Source organism: Armigeres subalbatus, chromosome 2 (genome assembly GCF_024139115.2).
Source record: "Armigeres subalbatus isolate Guangzhou_Male chromosome 2, GZ_Asu_2, whole genome shotgun sequence".
NCBI lineage: Eukaryota > Metazoa > Arthropoda > Insecta > Diptera > Culicidae > Armigeres > Armigeres subalbatus.
Window position 1 is genome coordinate 6837951 of NC_085140.1, and position 17168 is coordinate 6855118.

At 39.9% G+C, this 17168-nt stretch overlaps 3 protein-coding genes across 3 annotated transcripts in view; 2 read left to right on the forward strand and 1 right to left on the reverse strand.

Annotated features, from left to right (window-relative positions):
* LOC134217603 (collagenase-like) overlaps positions 1-17168 on the forward strand; it is a 457454-nt gene that overhangs the window by 261667 nt on the left and 178619 nt on the right. The window lies entirely within an intron of this gene.
* LOC134208816 (uncharacterized) lies at positions 10361-11721 on the forward strand. The gene is made up of 2 exons (XM_062684763.1): positions 10361-11497; positions 11572-11721. The coding sequence occupies exons 1-2, from the start codon at positions 10361-10363 to the stop codon at positions 11719-11721; spliced, it is 1287 nt and encodes a 428-aa protein (XP_062540747.1).
* LOC134213979 (brachyurin-like) lies at positions 16107-16988 on the reverse strand. Its single transcript, XM_062693428.1, has one exon. It carries the CDS (start codon positions 16986-16988, stop codon positions 16107-16109), a length of 882 nt encoding a protein of 293 aa, XP_062549412.1.

Below are 17168 nucleotides of genomic sequence, written 5' to 3' on the forward strand. Positions count from 1 at the left end.
CCCATTTGAGTTGCATAATGTTTATTAAAGCACCCATTTCCTTGTATGGAAAAGCAGGCCGTTTTATCACTCAAACGCCAACTGTAAACCAGGTATTATGATTAGGAATTGCAAAAAATCTTTTAAGATTTTAAGTTTCATTTTCAATTATTGTGCAACTTTTTTTCACAGTGTATATTTGATCATAAGCAATGTATATGCAAAATTTCAGGGAAATCAATAAATACAAAATTAAAACCTTGAAAAAAAAAAGATTTTACAGATAATACGCTAAGACACTCCTACCTAGTCTATACACAAACTTCGCATGGCTGACTCGGGGTGGCTCGGAGTGACGATAGCGGTTACCATCTACGACACTTCTTCCTCAGCACAAGCCGATCACTCTTTCTTCTGCCAAAGCAGACCACGCGCTACCCTACCGAAGCAGGAAACTTCCCGTGGACCACGTGTGCCTCAGTGAGGGTGTGTGGGTTCAACCCACTACCACTCTACCGCTGAAGCAGCTTCTCTTAATTTCACTCGCCCCATGCGAGTCTTATTTAGGTGCTCACCGTAACACTTCACTGGCATGCCTCGAGGTGTCAATAGCGGTATGTAGGGACCAATCAACGATACTACGCAGCCGTACTTCGAGGTGACAATATAGTGGTCGATGACGCATTATGACACTTCGGCCTCAACACAAGCAGATTACTCACTCTCTGCTGAAGCAGCACACGCACTGCCCTACCGAAATAGGAACACTCCCCATACCAATTGGTACTCTTTGAGCTGCTGTGCGCTTTGAGCGGCACACGGTCGCTTTGATAGGACCTGCTTGCGGACCCATCTAGCAAGGCGTGTGCTTTGGCATGAGGCGTTGATAAGTTTAGAACCGCCAGGTGGTGGTATATTTGAATTCATTATTTTAGACTACTCAAGATATTCCTATATATAGAATTCTCCTCAGTGTAAATGTCTTGATCAAAGGTCGTCTAGTGGGAATGGACTGTCTTGTGACGGAAGTAATAATTGTGAATTTCACATATAGGCGGCAAATTGGCTGATCTTTGGTTACGCATGTAGGCCCAAAGGCCTTAATTCCAGGGTTTTCTTGGATGACCTAAAACATAATCTGTAAACCTATTCTATTATTTTGCAGCATCGCTGGAGCAGGTTGAATACAAAGAAAACTTTTGATGAACTCCACAACATTCATGTTTGCCAAAAATGCCACAAACCAAAATACATCAGATCTCACAAGGAACAATATACTCAAATATAACAGCTCACTAGCGCCGCATCTTGGAGGAAGTGCTCATTATATTGAGCTTGTAGTCTTGGATATCCTGAACAATGTTGCCGAATACAACTTGGGTGTAGGTATGAGGGATCTCAAGCTAAAGCAATATTTCTAATGTGCAAAAATATTGCAAGCACACTAGCGCCGCATATTTGTAAATTTCCTAATTATTTATTCCGTCACATAACAGTCTATTCCCACCAGACGTGCTTTGTTAAAGACGTCATCTTTACAAATTTCAAATTTGTGCGATGAGAATATTTACAATGAGGAAAATTCCATATATCGGAATTACTTGAGTAGTCTAAAATAATTATCATATTGACCCCAGAGCACAGACAAAAGGTTAACAGAGCCCACTGCCAAACCCTACCACGTCTAGGCAGCCCCCCTAACTAGCAGAGGGCGTTGGGAGGGGTCGTAAAGCATAGTCCCTATTGCCCTAAAGCTTCGGGTGTGTAGGGCACCGACAGTGCAGACGTCATCCACCACCGGAACTGCCGGACCACCTTTGCTACCCGAAGACGAAGTCGGTGCAATGCGTGAAAGCGTCCCCTGCGATAGTCACCACCTCATCGCCGGGGGTGTCAGGAGGATTCGAGGGATCTAGACAACGTGGCAGTGAAGCAGTGGATCAGCCAGCCAGTTAGCAAACTGGCCTAAGCTAGGGGCCGGAATTTTAGAAGACGTGCACCCCCCTTGAAATTGTCGCAGCATCCCTTGTGTGAAGTCGTGCGAACAACCGTTTGACAGTTGGTGGCTCGGTTGGAAAAAATCAAAGCGGTTTGATTTTAGTTTGACTTGCCGGGGGCGGACTCAAAATTCGCCGAACATGTTTGAGCATTGGTAGTGAAGTCGCACAAACCCCCATATATTTTTGTTGGTTGATGCGTCGGTCGTTCGTGTGTGATATTGTTGGTCAAATATATTGAGTGTTCGTGTCGCGGTTTGTAGAACATGCTCGATGCTTGACTTAACAAGGGGTGGTGCAGAGGGGGGACAACGAATTTTTTTTCATATGGAGTTTGGCAAGTACACTCAGCGAACTGAACTAGCGAAATTCATAACTGGCGCCTTATGAAGCTTCGACTGAATTTTCCACCAAGAGTGCTTTTTATACGCAGTTACCTTTCCAAGTCTTCAAGCGTCGATGGGCGTGTGGTCTACATACCGGCCTCCCGATCCCGACGTCCATGGTTCGAACCCAGTCTGCCGCACTTTACTTTTTTTAAATGTAAATCATCATTCATAAGGCAACATATTGAAATTCATACCGATTCCTTGTGGCAAATTTTCATAAGGCGTTTGATTGGAAATCATACGTCCAGTTTCCTCAGTGTATGACAGTACCCTCTTATTTGGCGCATAAATTTATACTCCAATGTCAAAATGCTCATATACTTTCATAAATTGTCGTGGTATTTGTGAAAATTTGTATTGTTTACCATTTTTACAAGAGAGAGTGGTGTCGAAAGCACATATTAAATTAAAGATTGCAACGAACAAAAATACACCAAATCTAAAAAAATGTAGTGTATTCACTTTATTCCGTACGCGAAATATGCAGATAAATGAGTATGTTGGTAGAAAAAACTCTGTGCTGAGCAGAAACACTTGTTTCTGGCATTATCCAAACTTTGTGCGTTTCAGAACATTCTCTGCAGTGAGTCAGTGTTTATTTTTCATAGACTACGGCGTAGTGTTAGTGCCGTCGGCATTCGCTTGATTTGAGGCAACAAATATTTGACACCTTAGCACCCGCCTGGGGTGGTGTCAATGTTGGTCAAACTGTTTGTTGTACGCTGCATAAGGGGCCTTTCACAAATTATGCAACGCTGTAGTGGGAGGGAGTGGATTAGGCCAAGCGTTACGATCCTTAGGAAAAAAGTAAACCTTCCATAAAAAATGTTACGTGAGGGAGGAAGGGCGTTTAAAATCATCAAATTTAGCGTTACGTAATTTGTGACAGAATTCTAATCTGTTTGATATACTGCCCGCTCGCGAGACCATCTTGAGTGCATGCGCGATGTAAGAGTTCTTTCACAATTTACGTAACTAAACGTTATGATTGTGGACCCCACTTTCTCCACGTAACACTTTTTGTATGGAAGGTTTAATTTAATAGATCGTAATGCTCGGCCTGATGAATTGGCAATTAATTGATGATGGCTCAAGAAAGATCATGTTCAATGGCTAGAAAAAGTAATGATTTTCATTGAGCAGTTGCGACCGATTTTCAACAATATGCTAACATGTTTTCAATTGAGATACGGCTACGACGAAAAATATGAATTTAATATTCAATAGAGTTTATGTACCGATCAACGTTTATTTTGACGTAGGACTACGTCTGTCTTTTCTATATTGGGGTACACTTTACGATTGCGAAAATCAGGGACCGTCACGAAAATATGATAGACTTTAAATTTTAATATCTCAGCCGTTTCTCGATGGATTTTCAATTTTTTTGGACCATTCGATCAAGAATGAGTCAACGCTTCTTTGTATTCATATGAAAATACTATTTATTATCGTTAATTGATAAAAAAAAGTTAAAAAATAGGTATACCAACCAATCACGTACATGCGTCACTAGCACAGACATCAAAAATCAATGACTTGCGGGTTTGAACCTAATCGTCAGTTTGAACAAGATTTCACGCAGAGCGGACGCATCGAAGCGATCGCAGCGGAGCGGACACAACATCACGGAGGCGCTGGTAACATATTTAACGGAAACCCATCGCATTGGTGGTGGTTCTCGGTGTGTTGCTGCAGATCATTCAACCTCAACGAACCAGCATTTTATCCGAAAAAAGGGTTGACTATAAAAAAAGCACTGTTGCGATCGATCGCCAGTGGCGATGCTTTTATTTCATTATTGGGAAAGCGCATTGGGGAAAGAAAGTTCTTCTCAGGGCTAGCATTTGCTGAACAGAAAGGTTTAATTGCGAAAATGTACTGTTTCGGTGGCTCCGGCGTTTGGCGTGGAAGCTTGGTTTCTGTTAGTGATTGCATCCATTCAAATTTACGGGCTTAATTTATTGGATTCAAGAAAGCTGCTTTCCGGCGCGCGACCCGTTTTGATCGGGATTCGTCAAAGAGCGGTTTAACCATTTATAAAGCAGTGGCAACTATATTGCCACCAACAAATTATATGTTTTTCTGTTTATTAACAGGAGTAGACTTATTATTTCCCATATAGTGGCTATATTTGCTACCTAGTAATCCCCCAGATGAATTTGAGCCATAAAAATTTGTATGTCAATTTGTGAACGGTTTTTACGAACAGATCGTACGTTTCGAGTGGAAGATCAATTTTTAGATATAACCCGTTGAAAATGACGACAAAGATATACTTTTTCCCATTGATAATAATTATTTTGAATCTCATGTGTTAGATTATGGCGTGATTAGCTTGAAAAATACTTTGCCTTTCTTGTATATTTGGTTTTTGGATTTTGACAAAATTGCTTGGGAAAAAAGTGCAAAACAATTTTTTTTCACTTATGATGCGTTTTCCAACTAGGACTCTTCGCTAAAAATGTAACGTGCTTAATTTTTAAAATCTCCTATTTTTGTTGTTGCATTTTTCCCGCTTGCAAGGCAGTGGCAAATAACATTCTCCGACATTGTCTGCGGAATCCTTATCAGAACGGCTCGCGCGCGCCTAAAACCAGCTTTCTTATATCTAATGAAGTAATTCCATTAGCCCCGCCCCTTCATTAATCGTATGAGTGCTCATTATATTTACACCCATACAGATCACAAAGGGGCGGGGCTAACGGGCTTAATTTATTAAATACAAGAAAGCTGCTTTCCGGCGCGCGCGATCTATTTTGATCGGGATTTCGCAAAGAGCTGTCCGACAAAATTTGATGCAGCGGAGCGGACACAGCAGCACGAATGCGTGGGTAGCAGTAGCAATGCTGATAATTTATTCCAAATGGTGGAGGCTTAGCGAAAAATCATCAAGTGGCTGTCGGCCAATTTCAACGCAAGTTGCTGACAAGCGTTTTTGATGCAGTTAGTTATTCGAAAGACGCATTGATAATTGGTTCTTCTCAGGACTAGCATTTTATGGAAAGAAAGAGTTAATTGCAAAAATGGATTGTTTCGGCGGCATCGTAGCTTGGTTGCTGTTAGTGATTCAATCCGTTCAAATTTACTGCATCACCTCCCTCCGCCGCGCTACCAAATCTGCTAGTTACGATTGAGTTCTGCACTTTGAAGAAAGTTTATATCGGATTGTCAGATCAACCTTCTTTTGTATAAAGACCATTTTGGAGGACACCATCCTCAAAAATGGCCGAAATAAAGGAGAAATAAGCAGAATCAGAAGTGGCGTGAAACTACACGCAAATATATTTATTTGCAACGTTTGGTTGTCGCCCGCGATGTAATCGTACGTGGAAAAGTAAGGATTGTGATGTCCCCGACTGAAAGGCAGTCGAGTGTCTTCAGCAGCCGATGAGTCATGTTAATTCCACGGTTAGAGACTCAAAGTCCATCCAACTGGGAACAACTATTCGCCTTCATGATTCAGTTGGCCTCTGAGCAGTTTGCTCAATGTTAATAAAACGACACAAATTACTATGGAAAATACCATCCATTTCGAATAGCTACGTAGTCCTTCGTCACCTTTGCGTACAACCCGATTGGGCTGCACCTTTGAGTTTTTAAACTAAAAATTTAAAGCTGAAGCTAGGCTCAGTTGTTGACCTCGATGTTTCTATAAATGTGACTTACTTTTCGCGTGGTTTTTCGAAATCGTCAATTCACGTATAAAAGAAATAGCGAATGTAGTTATGAACTTTCAACAAGAAATAATTCTCGCACAACTTTCGAAAGCAATGATGAACGTTTTTCATTCGACTTGAGTCGTTTTCTAGTGTGATATCGAGTTTCCATAATGCTAAAACATCTCGTTATTCTTTTACCTCCTCGAGCATACTCGAACGATGGGTCGTTTTCGAGATCGAATCGAAAGCGATAATGCCAAACATCCTCGATTCGATAGAATTTTGTTCGAATCGAGATGCGCAATGCCACCCCTGTTATGCCAAACATGCTCGATTCGATAGAATTTTGTTCGAATCGAGATGCTAATGCCTAATGCTAATGCTTACAAGGTTGCGTGTCTGATAAAGTTAATATCAAATCGTCTTTAATTTCCAAACTGTTTCTCCCTTTGGTCTTCATCTGGAGATGTGTTGAAAATCCTTTCTCGCATAGGTATGTAGAAACAAATGGTAGTGGAAGTGCCCCGGTTTTGACCAACTTGGCCAACCCTGAAAAATACATATTTTTCCAAAATAATCGATCAGTTGAAAGCAGCGTTGTACCATGAGGGATATATCTTTTTTTGGGACTAATAAATTGCTTTATTTTTGGAGTTATTCGCAAAATTGGCCAAATTAGGAATATGGCCAAAACCGGTAAAGTTCCTCTATTAGAATTTCCAAAGCTTGTTACGCAACTTTGGGATACGATTCGTATATTTTTTCTTCACTAACAAGAACATTAAAAGATTAAAACACCATTTAGAAGATGAAAGAATAGTTCTACAATTTTTTTTTCAATTTTTTTTGTTCACATTTTCACATCCGTTTTCCATAACTATCGTCACAAAACTGAGCTATTTTATTCTACCTCTATGATGTGAGGCGAATCTCTCGCTCGCTCGCTCCTCAATTTAATATTGAAAATATAATTATAACAAACGATATGATATGGAAATATGACTATTTTTTCCGATTTGTTTCAAAGAAACAAATGATTTTAGTTGAGGAACATATAGAAGCATGTACAAAAAAAAAAACTTCTTAGAAAAGTAAAAACGTAAAAAATTTAAAGGGATTTTAAAAATTTCTTCAGTGAAAGCAAGAAAGCTTCAGTGAAAGCAAGCAAATGTGAGCATGTGTGCGTATGTGTGCATATGTGTGTTGATGTTTCTCATTTTTAAAGTATTATACAGGATTAGTTTTACAAAATTAGACATCCATAAGGCGAAATATATGTTATTTTTTAACGCTATTGAGTTTCGACTGATTTAGTTAGTTCTGGATTAATTAATATCGAGGTCTCTGGAAATTACGAGTACAATATATGCCACCAGCGTTACGATAGTTACTAACCATGTCACATTACCAATTAAATCCAACGAACGCCTTATAGATAGGCAGCATGACGTACATTGCGTTATCATTCGTTGTGTTGTCACTCAACCCATGCCATCCGCCTTTTGGTAGGCAATTATTTTGTCACTTTCCTTTCACGGTAAATCGTCATGGGAGCTGAGTAGTTTTATCTCGTTTTAAATACTGGAGCCTTGAAATATTTCCTTATAACTAAGAAAGAGTCAAAATCTCACTGATTTTTTTTATATTATTGTACTGATCTCTACATCCTTCTCCTCTTCTACTCTCATTCACTAAACCGTCCTAACATACAAATAATATCAACATTACATTCATTATAGTATAGCAATCACATTGCTGAACGCCGCCTACAAGGTACTCTCCCAAATTTTATGCCGTGAGCGACTAGCACCAATTGCAAGGGAGTTCGTGGGGCAGTACCAGGCGGGTTTTATGGGCGAACGCTCCACCACGGACCAGGTGTTCGCCATTCGCCAAGTACTGCAGAAGTGCCGCGAATACAACGTGCCCACACATCATCTATTCATCGACTTCAAAGCTAATGCAGCTAATGCACGAAAACGGATTTCCGGATAAACTGACACGGTTGATCAAAGCGACGATGGATCGGGTGATGTGCGTAGTTCGAGTTTCAGGGGCATTCTCGAGTCCCTTCGAAACCCGCAGAGGGTTACGGCAAGGTGATGGTCTTTCGTGTCTGCTATTCAACATCGCATTGGAAGGGGTAATACGAAGAGCAGGGATTAACACGAGTGGTACAATTTCAATAAGTCCGTCCAGCTATTTGGCTTCGCCGACGACATAGATATTATGGCACGTAACTTTGAGAAGATGGAGAAAGCCTACATCAGACTGAAGAGGGAAGCCAAGCGGATCGGACTAGTCATCAACACGTCGAAGACGAAGTACATGATAGGAAGAGGTTCAAGAGAAGACAATGTGAGCCACCCACCGCGAGTTGGCATCGGTGGTGACGAAATCGAGGTGGTAGAAGAATTTGTGTACTTGGGCTCACTGGTGACTGCCGTAAATGATACCAGCAGAGAAATTCGGAGACGCATAGTGGCTGGAAATCGTACATACTTTGGACTCCGCAAGACGCTCCGATCGAATAGAGTTCGCCGCCGTACCAAACTGACAATCTACAAAACGCTCATTAGACCGGTAGTCCTCTACGGACTCGAGACCTGGACGATGCTCGTGGAGGACCAACGCGCACTCGGTGTTTTCGAAAGGAAAGTGCTGCGTACCATCTATGGTGGGGTGCAGATGGCGGACGGTACGTGGAGGAGGCGAATGAACCACGAGTTGCATCAGCTCTTGGGAGAACCATCCATCGTTCACACCGCGAAAATCGGACGACTGCGGTGGGCCGGGCACGTAGCCAGAATGTCGGACAATAACCCGGTGAAAATGGTTCTCGACAACGATCTGACGGGCACAAGAAGGCGAGGTGCACAGCGGGGAAGGTGGATCGATCAGGTGGAAGATGACTTGCGGACCCTCCGTAGACTGCGTGGTTGGCGACGTGTAGCCATGGACCGAGCCGAATGGAGAAGACTCTTATATACCGCACAGGCCACTTCGGCCTTAGTCTGAATAAATAATAATAATAATTCATTATAGTATTCCCAGATATGGTTGGCAAAACTTGAAGCTCTGGAAAGATGAAATTAGTTAATATTCAATTAATGATTTGAAACAATACTTACCCTCGAAATTAAACAGGAACGACAATTTAATTATGGATAAGGCTTACCAGGTCCCAGAACATCAATCCTGCATCAAAATCAGAAAATATATCGAAAATCTTCTTCGGATCTCAAAGTCTATAAGTTCTAACTCTTTACGCTTCTTATTCTTCAATGGCTTGGAAGTCTAAAATATGTATTTGACAATATGTTATACACATATTTTTCCCTGTCCACGGATGATGGGATCGACGGTGGTTCGTCAAGTATCTCGATATAATATAGTTTAATGCAGTTAAATTAAATCCATTACCAATAATTATTTGCTCTTTGTATTGTGTACACATTATTTAATATTTGGCAAATCGACTAAGGCTTAAAACAAGTTTTCAATTACATGCATATTTTTATATTGTGAAACATACATAAAAATGTTGTCTAATTGTAATCTATAATTCTTAAATATCTGAACGGAATCATTTGAAACTTGACGCTCCACACCCCTAATATGCGCATTGAACTCTGGCACACCCTATATCGTCAGTAGACTATGCGTAAAGTTAGAGGTGCCGGCAGGGCCCAGTACGCGTCTTTACCAACCTTATACAGAAATAAGAAAGACTGCGGAAGCTAACGATCATCCACTGTAGCGCTTAGGTGTAGTTACAGTTGTCTTAGTAATTATTATATTATTCGTAGTAAAAGCATTAGCAATAGTAGTATTACTAGTAAGTAGTACCAAAGAGCTAAGTAGATACACTGCCTCTATTCGCGTATTTATATCAGGTTAATTCTTTTCTTGTAAAGTATATTAGCGTTGAGATTTTCGTATTCATTCTGTAAACACTTAATAGTTAACAAAATTGCAATCTCTAGAAAAACTCAAGACTGTTATCTTTATATTTATATCATCATAGAAGGTGATGATGTAGATATAACATAGGTAACCTTTCGTAGATTGGTATTAGACAAACAGAATGGAAGCAGTAAATTAACTGTAGACGCAACATAATTTGCTAATTAGATAAATATTTGTAGAAAATGGATTCAAATCTATTGACATTCATAGGAAATTGACTGCTAGATTCATTGAGACGAATAATATTTTAACCATACTTACAGTAGCAAATGAAAATAGTGAATATTACATACAGAAGAAAACATAGAAGACACTTATAATGGAGCATATGCGTTATGCTAGAGGAAGTGTGTTAGTGAGAAGAATGCCTTCAGATGGACACTGCTTGTTCTCGGCATTAGTATGCCAGTTCTACCACTCGGACCCAGGTGAAGCTGAACATTCAAACAAAGTTATGGAGCTTCGAAGGCAAGTAGTGGAATACATAAAAAACAATATGGAAGACTTCCGGGAAACACTGAACGACACCGCAAGCACGTTGGACCACCTAAACGGCTATGATGTAGAAAGCAAAATAGAAGACTTTCTAACCAGGCTGTCAGAAAGCAATGAATGGGGCGGAGCAGAAACGATCTCTGCGGCAGCTAACATCATGAGAAGAAGAATCGACATATATAATGAAAACGGAGAAATAATTACCTTCAACAGGAGCGACACTTGCAGAGGAGTGCTCAGAATAGCATATCGTCTGGGTATCGATAAAAGGGGAAGGAAAGGAAGGGCCCTAAACAGGGTACACTACGACAGTGTAATCCAAAGAGTAAGACCCGCAACCGAATCTGAAAATAGTAAAGGAATCACCAACAGCTCAGGAAACTTTGCACCACCGAATTCGCAAATTCATAACTTCCAAAACATTGCTGGAAACAATGTATCCCAAATACCAAATGATCTGGGAATCCCTTCTGAGGAAATGCCAGCAGAACACAACGAGAAAGATAAATTCGTATTTATGAGCTGGAACGTTAGAGGATGCGCTGACCAAGCAAAAAGAAACGATATGGATAACATGTTTAAGGAACATAACTACGAGATAATCGCACTACAGGAAACTCGAATCGCCGAATGCACTCTCGAAACGAGCAACTATTACTGGTTCAATGTAAACACCAATAGCACCAAAAACAGAATAGGAGGAGGTACAGCTATTTTGGTCAAAAAATCCATTATGATGGAAAACAGTTTCAAGAAAATCAGCGATAATGCGTGTGCGATAAGGGTAAACATATTCGGATTCAATCTAATATTCATATCATGCTACATAAGAAACGATAATAATGTCGGAAATCAAGAATTCAGTTTGATTTCCCGATACCTACTATCACTACCCGATCAGTACAAGAAAAATGTGATAATGGCTGGAGACATGAACGCCCACATTGGAACCCACGACTACTCTGAATCAGACAAATCAATAATCGGAAAGAATTTGTTCCACCAAGTATGTAACACAAATGGTTTCGATTTAAAAACATTCCTCCATGGAAACAGAATGAAAAACTACCTCTCATTTAGTCAATCACAGTCAGTCCGGATTACGTGGACCAACGGGAGGAGTTCATCCCAATTAGATCACATTTTGATGACGGAAATGAATTTTATGAAAATTCCACGTATCAGAGCGTTCTACGACAGTACACTACGAAGCGATCACAAAATGGTTGAATGTATAATTACACAAAACCACTCTGGAGAACAAACCACTCCGGCTAGTATCGAATGTAACCCTAATCCTTCTAAGCGCATTAGATTTGACCTAGAACTATTAAGAGACGAGGAAACAAGAAAGAAATACCAACAACAAATGGATAAACTGATCTCAAAAAACACGAATGCAACCACGGACCGGAAATGGACATCAATAAAAGGTGCTCTACTGGGCGCAGCTAACACTCTCATACAATCACCTGGATCTCCCCCAACACCAAGACGGGAGAAGGCTCACAAAAAATATTTCCTTGCACGACAAAAGCTAATGGCTAACAGGAACGACTATACGCTGAAAAAGGACGCTCGAGAAGCAGCCAAAGGGAAACGCTTAGCATATGAACAACATTTCTCAGAAAAGGTAGAAAATTTCCTAAACGAAATCGAAAACGAAAATTCTCTCTCTCGAATGACTCAAACATTTAAATTTATCAAAGCACATCGAAGACAACGTGAAAACAAGAGAAAAACGTACATCAATATTCAACAATGGGAACGAAAACTGAACTCATTCGATAATGAAAACGGACAGCCTGAACCTCTCCCCGAAAATGATGGTAAAAGCGCAGGCCCAAAGCCAACGAGGGAAGAAATACAAATGATCATATGGTCAATCAGAAATAACAGTGCCCCAGGAACGGACAACATCAACAATGAACTAATAAAATATGCATCCGAAACAGTATTGGAGGCTATTACCGAAGTCTTGAAGGAAGTATACAGAACAAACACTGTCCCGAAAGAATGGTCAAACACAATGCAAGTGCCAATTCCAAAAATTCCGAATCCCAAAAGTACTGATGACTTTAGGTGCATAACTCTTTGTCCAACAGTCTATAAGATATATGCAAAAATCCTATTGAAGCGACTTATGGATGAACTCGGACCAATACCAAATTACCAAATGGCATTTCAAGCCAAGCGCAGTGCTGCAGACCAAATATTTGTATTACGACGCATTCTAGACGAAAGATGGAGAAAAGGCCTGAAAACAATCGTGGTGTCAATTGACATAAAACAAGCATTCGACAAAATAGATACGACGAAAGCAGCAATGATCTTAGATCAGCTCGGGATACCTCGAGCTTTGATTAACAGAATCATCACAGCCTGCCTGCATGAAAATACGTCCATTCAATGGTTTGGACAACGCACAACAATACGAAACAAACAGAGAGGCATTAAACAGGGATGTCCTTTGAGTCCAGCGCTTTTCATTATTATGCTGAACCATGTGTTAAAATTAGTTCAAGAAGTATGGCCAGAAGTCAGACTTGAACAAACAAATTATTTACTTTTACCATGCATATTATGTTATGCAGACGACATTTTGTTTTTATGCGAAAATGAAGAAGATGTTGAGAAATTGCTGGACCAAATTATACCGTTATTAGCATCAATAGGATTGGAAATCAATACCAATAAAACAAAAGTCCTCTATAGAGACCCGTATGATATCTACAATGTTGCCCCAGAAACAAACAAGAAATTTGGAAAATACGAACTGAAGGTAGTTACTATGATGCGATATTTGGGAATCCACGTAACAAGTAGCTTATCAAGAGGATCAACTACATCAGATAGGATTAGTAAAGCATACAAAGCATTTTTCCACCTATGCTCTTTTCTCCGGAAACATAAGTTGAAATGGGATACGGTAAAACGACTATATCACTGTTTGGTCACACCGGTGGCCACATATGGAATGGAAGTCTCAACTATATTAAAGAGAAATAGGAATGCTCTAAGAAGAATGGAAAACGAAATGATTCTTATACTCAAAGAACTCAGTAAAAAGGAAACAGACAATGAAAACCAAGAGATAACTACACGGGAAGACATAGTGATTGAAGAAAATATGGACAACACAGATGAACGAACAGAAAATAACAATCAAACAAATAACGCTAACCTTGAAGACGCGAACAACAACGCAGAAGAAAGAGAAAATCCGCATATTGCGCCGAACTGGCTTAACAACCGAACCATAAATAACAAAATAAGAACTGCTAGACTGAATTATTTCGGACACATAATTAGAAGTAACTACGAAGGTATACTAAAAACAGCTTTAGAATACAAAATACCGCATATTTCTGGCGAAACTGCATTTGGCAATACATAGAATGGAGCGAAATTAATATCAAACAATGGCATGAAGCTGCACCAGATAAACAGAAGATGATAAGCTCACCAAATCACTATATAATACAATGGTTGAATCCGAATACGAAACGAATGAGGAGTCAGACGGAGATACTTCGAACAGCTCATTACTTCCATCGGATTTTGCCGGGTTCAGCGATGAAGAAGACTTCGTTGGATTTTCAGAATAAAAGATCCTTCCAAATATTTAACAATCTAACAAACATTCTATACATATTTTTCGTTTTGTTTTTCTATTTAGATGATGAGCTGAATTTATAAACGTAAGATCAAGCATGCAATAATCAAAATTAAATACTTGCATATCAACCATCTAACATATAGTACTAATCGTATACATACATATATATGATTTCAGACATATTCTACATACAATGGAAAAAGGAAATGAAACTCGTGAGAAATAACATAGGTTATAAGTGAGTAGATAATAAGAACATCGTCTTCAAGGTAAGAAAAACTTGCTCATACTTTAAAAGGAAAATAATTATACAAATAATGGACGACATGTTCCATTCACATTTCGAGAATTATCCCTAAGGAAATTAATCAAGATCATTAAAACCAGCTGAATCGGACAGCACGTTTAATTTTTTTAAGTGCTGCAAAGGCTATTCAGTGCGCACATCGAAATAAACATCGATGAACTAGAAATACAATAGACTGGAAAACTTAGACACAATTCTAAATAAAAATTTGGTAAATCCTTATATAATACAGTACAGGAGCAAAAGAGACAAACCATAAAAATGACAAAAACAAGTTAAAACAAAATCATAACGAACCTTATAGCTGAACCAATAACCTACGACAAACAGTATATTATTACAACGACATGAATGACTACCAACATTACATAAATGATTATCAATCAATCCGCTTAAAAAAATATAAAACCTTTTGAAACAGTTACAACAGTGTCTTTATGGACGACATGATCCTTGTACGGCTGGCGAACTGCTTCAAAAGGAATTGCTGTGTCATGTTAACTAACATTAGAATCATTATTGTAAGTCCTTTTATTTGATCTGATAATCAACATTCTGAACCAACTAATACGCTGACGAACAGCACGACCGCATACATTGAAAAACTGAAAATTGCTCCAAAATATTCAATGCACATTAAATAATATACATCGATGAACTAGAATTACAAAAGACTCAATCAACCTTAAAAATATAATACCTTTTGAGACAGTTACAACAGTGTCTTTATGGACGACATGATCCTTGTACGGCTGGCGAACTGCTTCAAAAGAAGTCTCATGTGTCATGTTAAATAACAAAAGAATAAATATTATGAGTACTTTCATTTGATCTGATAATCAACATTCTGAGTCAGTTAATACATTGATGGAAAGGACAGGACAAGGACAGGAAAGGAAAGGACAGCACACATTAAAAAAAAAAAAAAAAAAAATGCATCAGAGGATTTCTAGAAAATAAAGACCTATACATGAGCAAATGACTATGACGAAATGACCCGCACAAAAATCTTAAACGTAATTCCTTTGAAGTAGTCTACAACAGCGTCTTCTTGGACGACATGCTCCGTGTACGGCTGGTAAACTATCTTGAAAGAATTTACGCAACGGTATCATCAAAGGCCTGGCGAAGAGGTTTCTACTCTATTCAGAGTCCCGCCAGTAAACCTAACAAAAAAAAACAAAAAAAAAAAAATATGTTATACACATATTTTTGGTTTTACATGATTTTGTTTCGGTCGAATATTTGATCGTGTGTTGTGTTACGGAAGGAATAAAGTAAGATACATCAAAAAAGATGAAGAAAAGTTTTGAATTCTATCGAATTATTTTTCAGCTTTCAATTAAAAAATACTGACCACATCATTTGTAGAGACAGCTTGCAGCAATCAAATTTGAATTACATGAATGTCATCGCATTAAATCGTATGTACAGAATTAAACTTCTAACCCAAACAAGCCGTTTACACCGTCTAAGACGAATTAAGTACTGTCCATTTAATTCCACCAGTTAATTTTCGTTATCTTTGCAGATACGTATTTCGACCACAACTGTGTGGTCGTCTTCAGTGTCTTGTACTTGACTCGACTTTACTTAATTCGTCTTAGACGGTTTAATACATTCCACTAAACGAGCTTAATATATTTTTCCCGTTTACTTTGTTCGTATCAATATCAATTCAATATCAACTCACAGATCGGAATTCGAGATAATCCAGTCTCTGAAGTGCGAAACGCGGACATATACCGAGGGCATGCCGACCGAGCATCCAGCGTCGGATCCGAACGACACAATACCGACCTGCAGGCTGCCGCTATCCTGAACCGTTAATGGGCCACCAGAGTCACCGTTGCAGGAGGAACGACCGCCATCACCGGACAGACAAATGTTCTGAGCCTGGATCAGGTTCGTGTTACCACCCCAGCGTGCAAGACAGTCGGCCTGGGTCAGAATTGGATTGCTGGTAAACATAACTACAGCGGACGTTGCAGTGCTGGCATCGGAAGTGCGTCCAAATCCAGATACGGTGCCGGTCCAACCGCCAAAGGTGCGACTGTCACTCGCAACAGGTAAGCGAGCCGGGACTACACGGTCGTTAAAGGTGATGGCACTGTTTAGGCGAACAGTGGCAATATCATTACGAATGTTGGTCAATGTATATCCCGGATGAATGTTGATTCCAGCCGCAGAGAACGCAATGCGTTGTTGAGTAGCTTCGGTCAGAACGCGGTTATGCGCGCCCATGATGGCGGTACCTCCTGAAGCATTTTGGACGCAATGGGCAGCAGTCAGGATGAAATTGTTGGTCAAAACGGATCCACCACACAAACCAGTTCCAGCGGCAAAGGTGCTGAGCAGAGCAATCTGATACGGGAACTGTCCAGGGGTAGCTTGTTGTCCGTTGGTGATGCGGCGTCCCGGAACTGGTTGCCGCAAGTATTGCAGTTCGGCTGGCAGACGGGCCCAATAGTGATCGAATTCCTCAATTGGACGCACCTGGGACCAATCGATTTCGATCCACTCGGCACTGGCTAGAGCCAGCAAACCAATGAAGAACAGGAAAGTTTTCATTTCAGATTACTACCAGATAGACTGTTGCCACTGTTGTGGCTCCTATGTGTTTATATAGGAGATGAATGATGAATGACTAACATCGCTAATCTTAATTTTAACATAGGATTTGTCTTATCATATGAAACTTCCCACCCGGAAGAAAAACCCACTGAGCAATCCTTAGTAGGGATTTCCTAC

Coding starts and splice junctions, on each gene's coding strand:
- LOC134208816 (XM_062684763.1), top strand. CDS start 10,361: ATGCCTTCAGATGGACACTGCTTGTTCTCGGCATTAGTATGCCAGTTC. Junction 11,498..11,571: donor GAAAGAATTTGTTCCACCAA/GTATGTAACACA, acceptor CCTCTCATTTAG/TCAATCACAGTCAGTCCGGA.
- LOC134213979 (XM_062693428.1), bottom strand. CDS start 16,988: ATGAAAACTTTCCTGTTCTTCATTGGTTTGCTGGCTCTAGCCAGTGCC.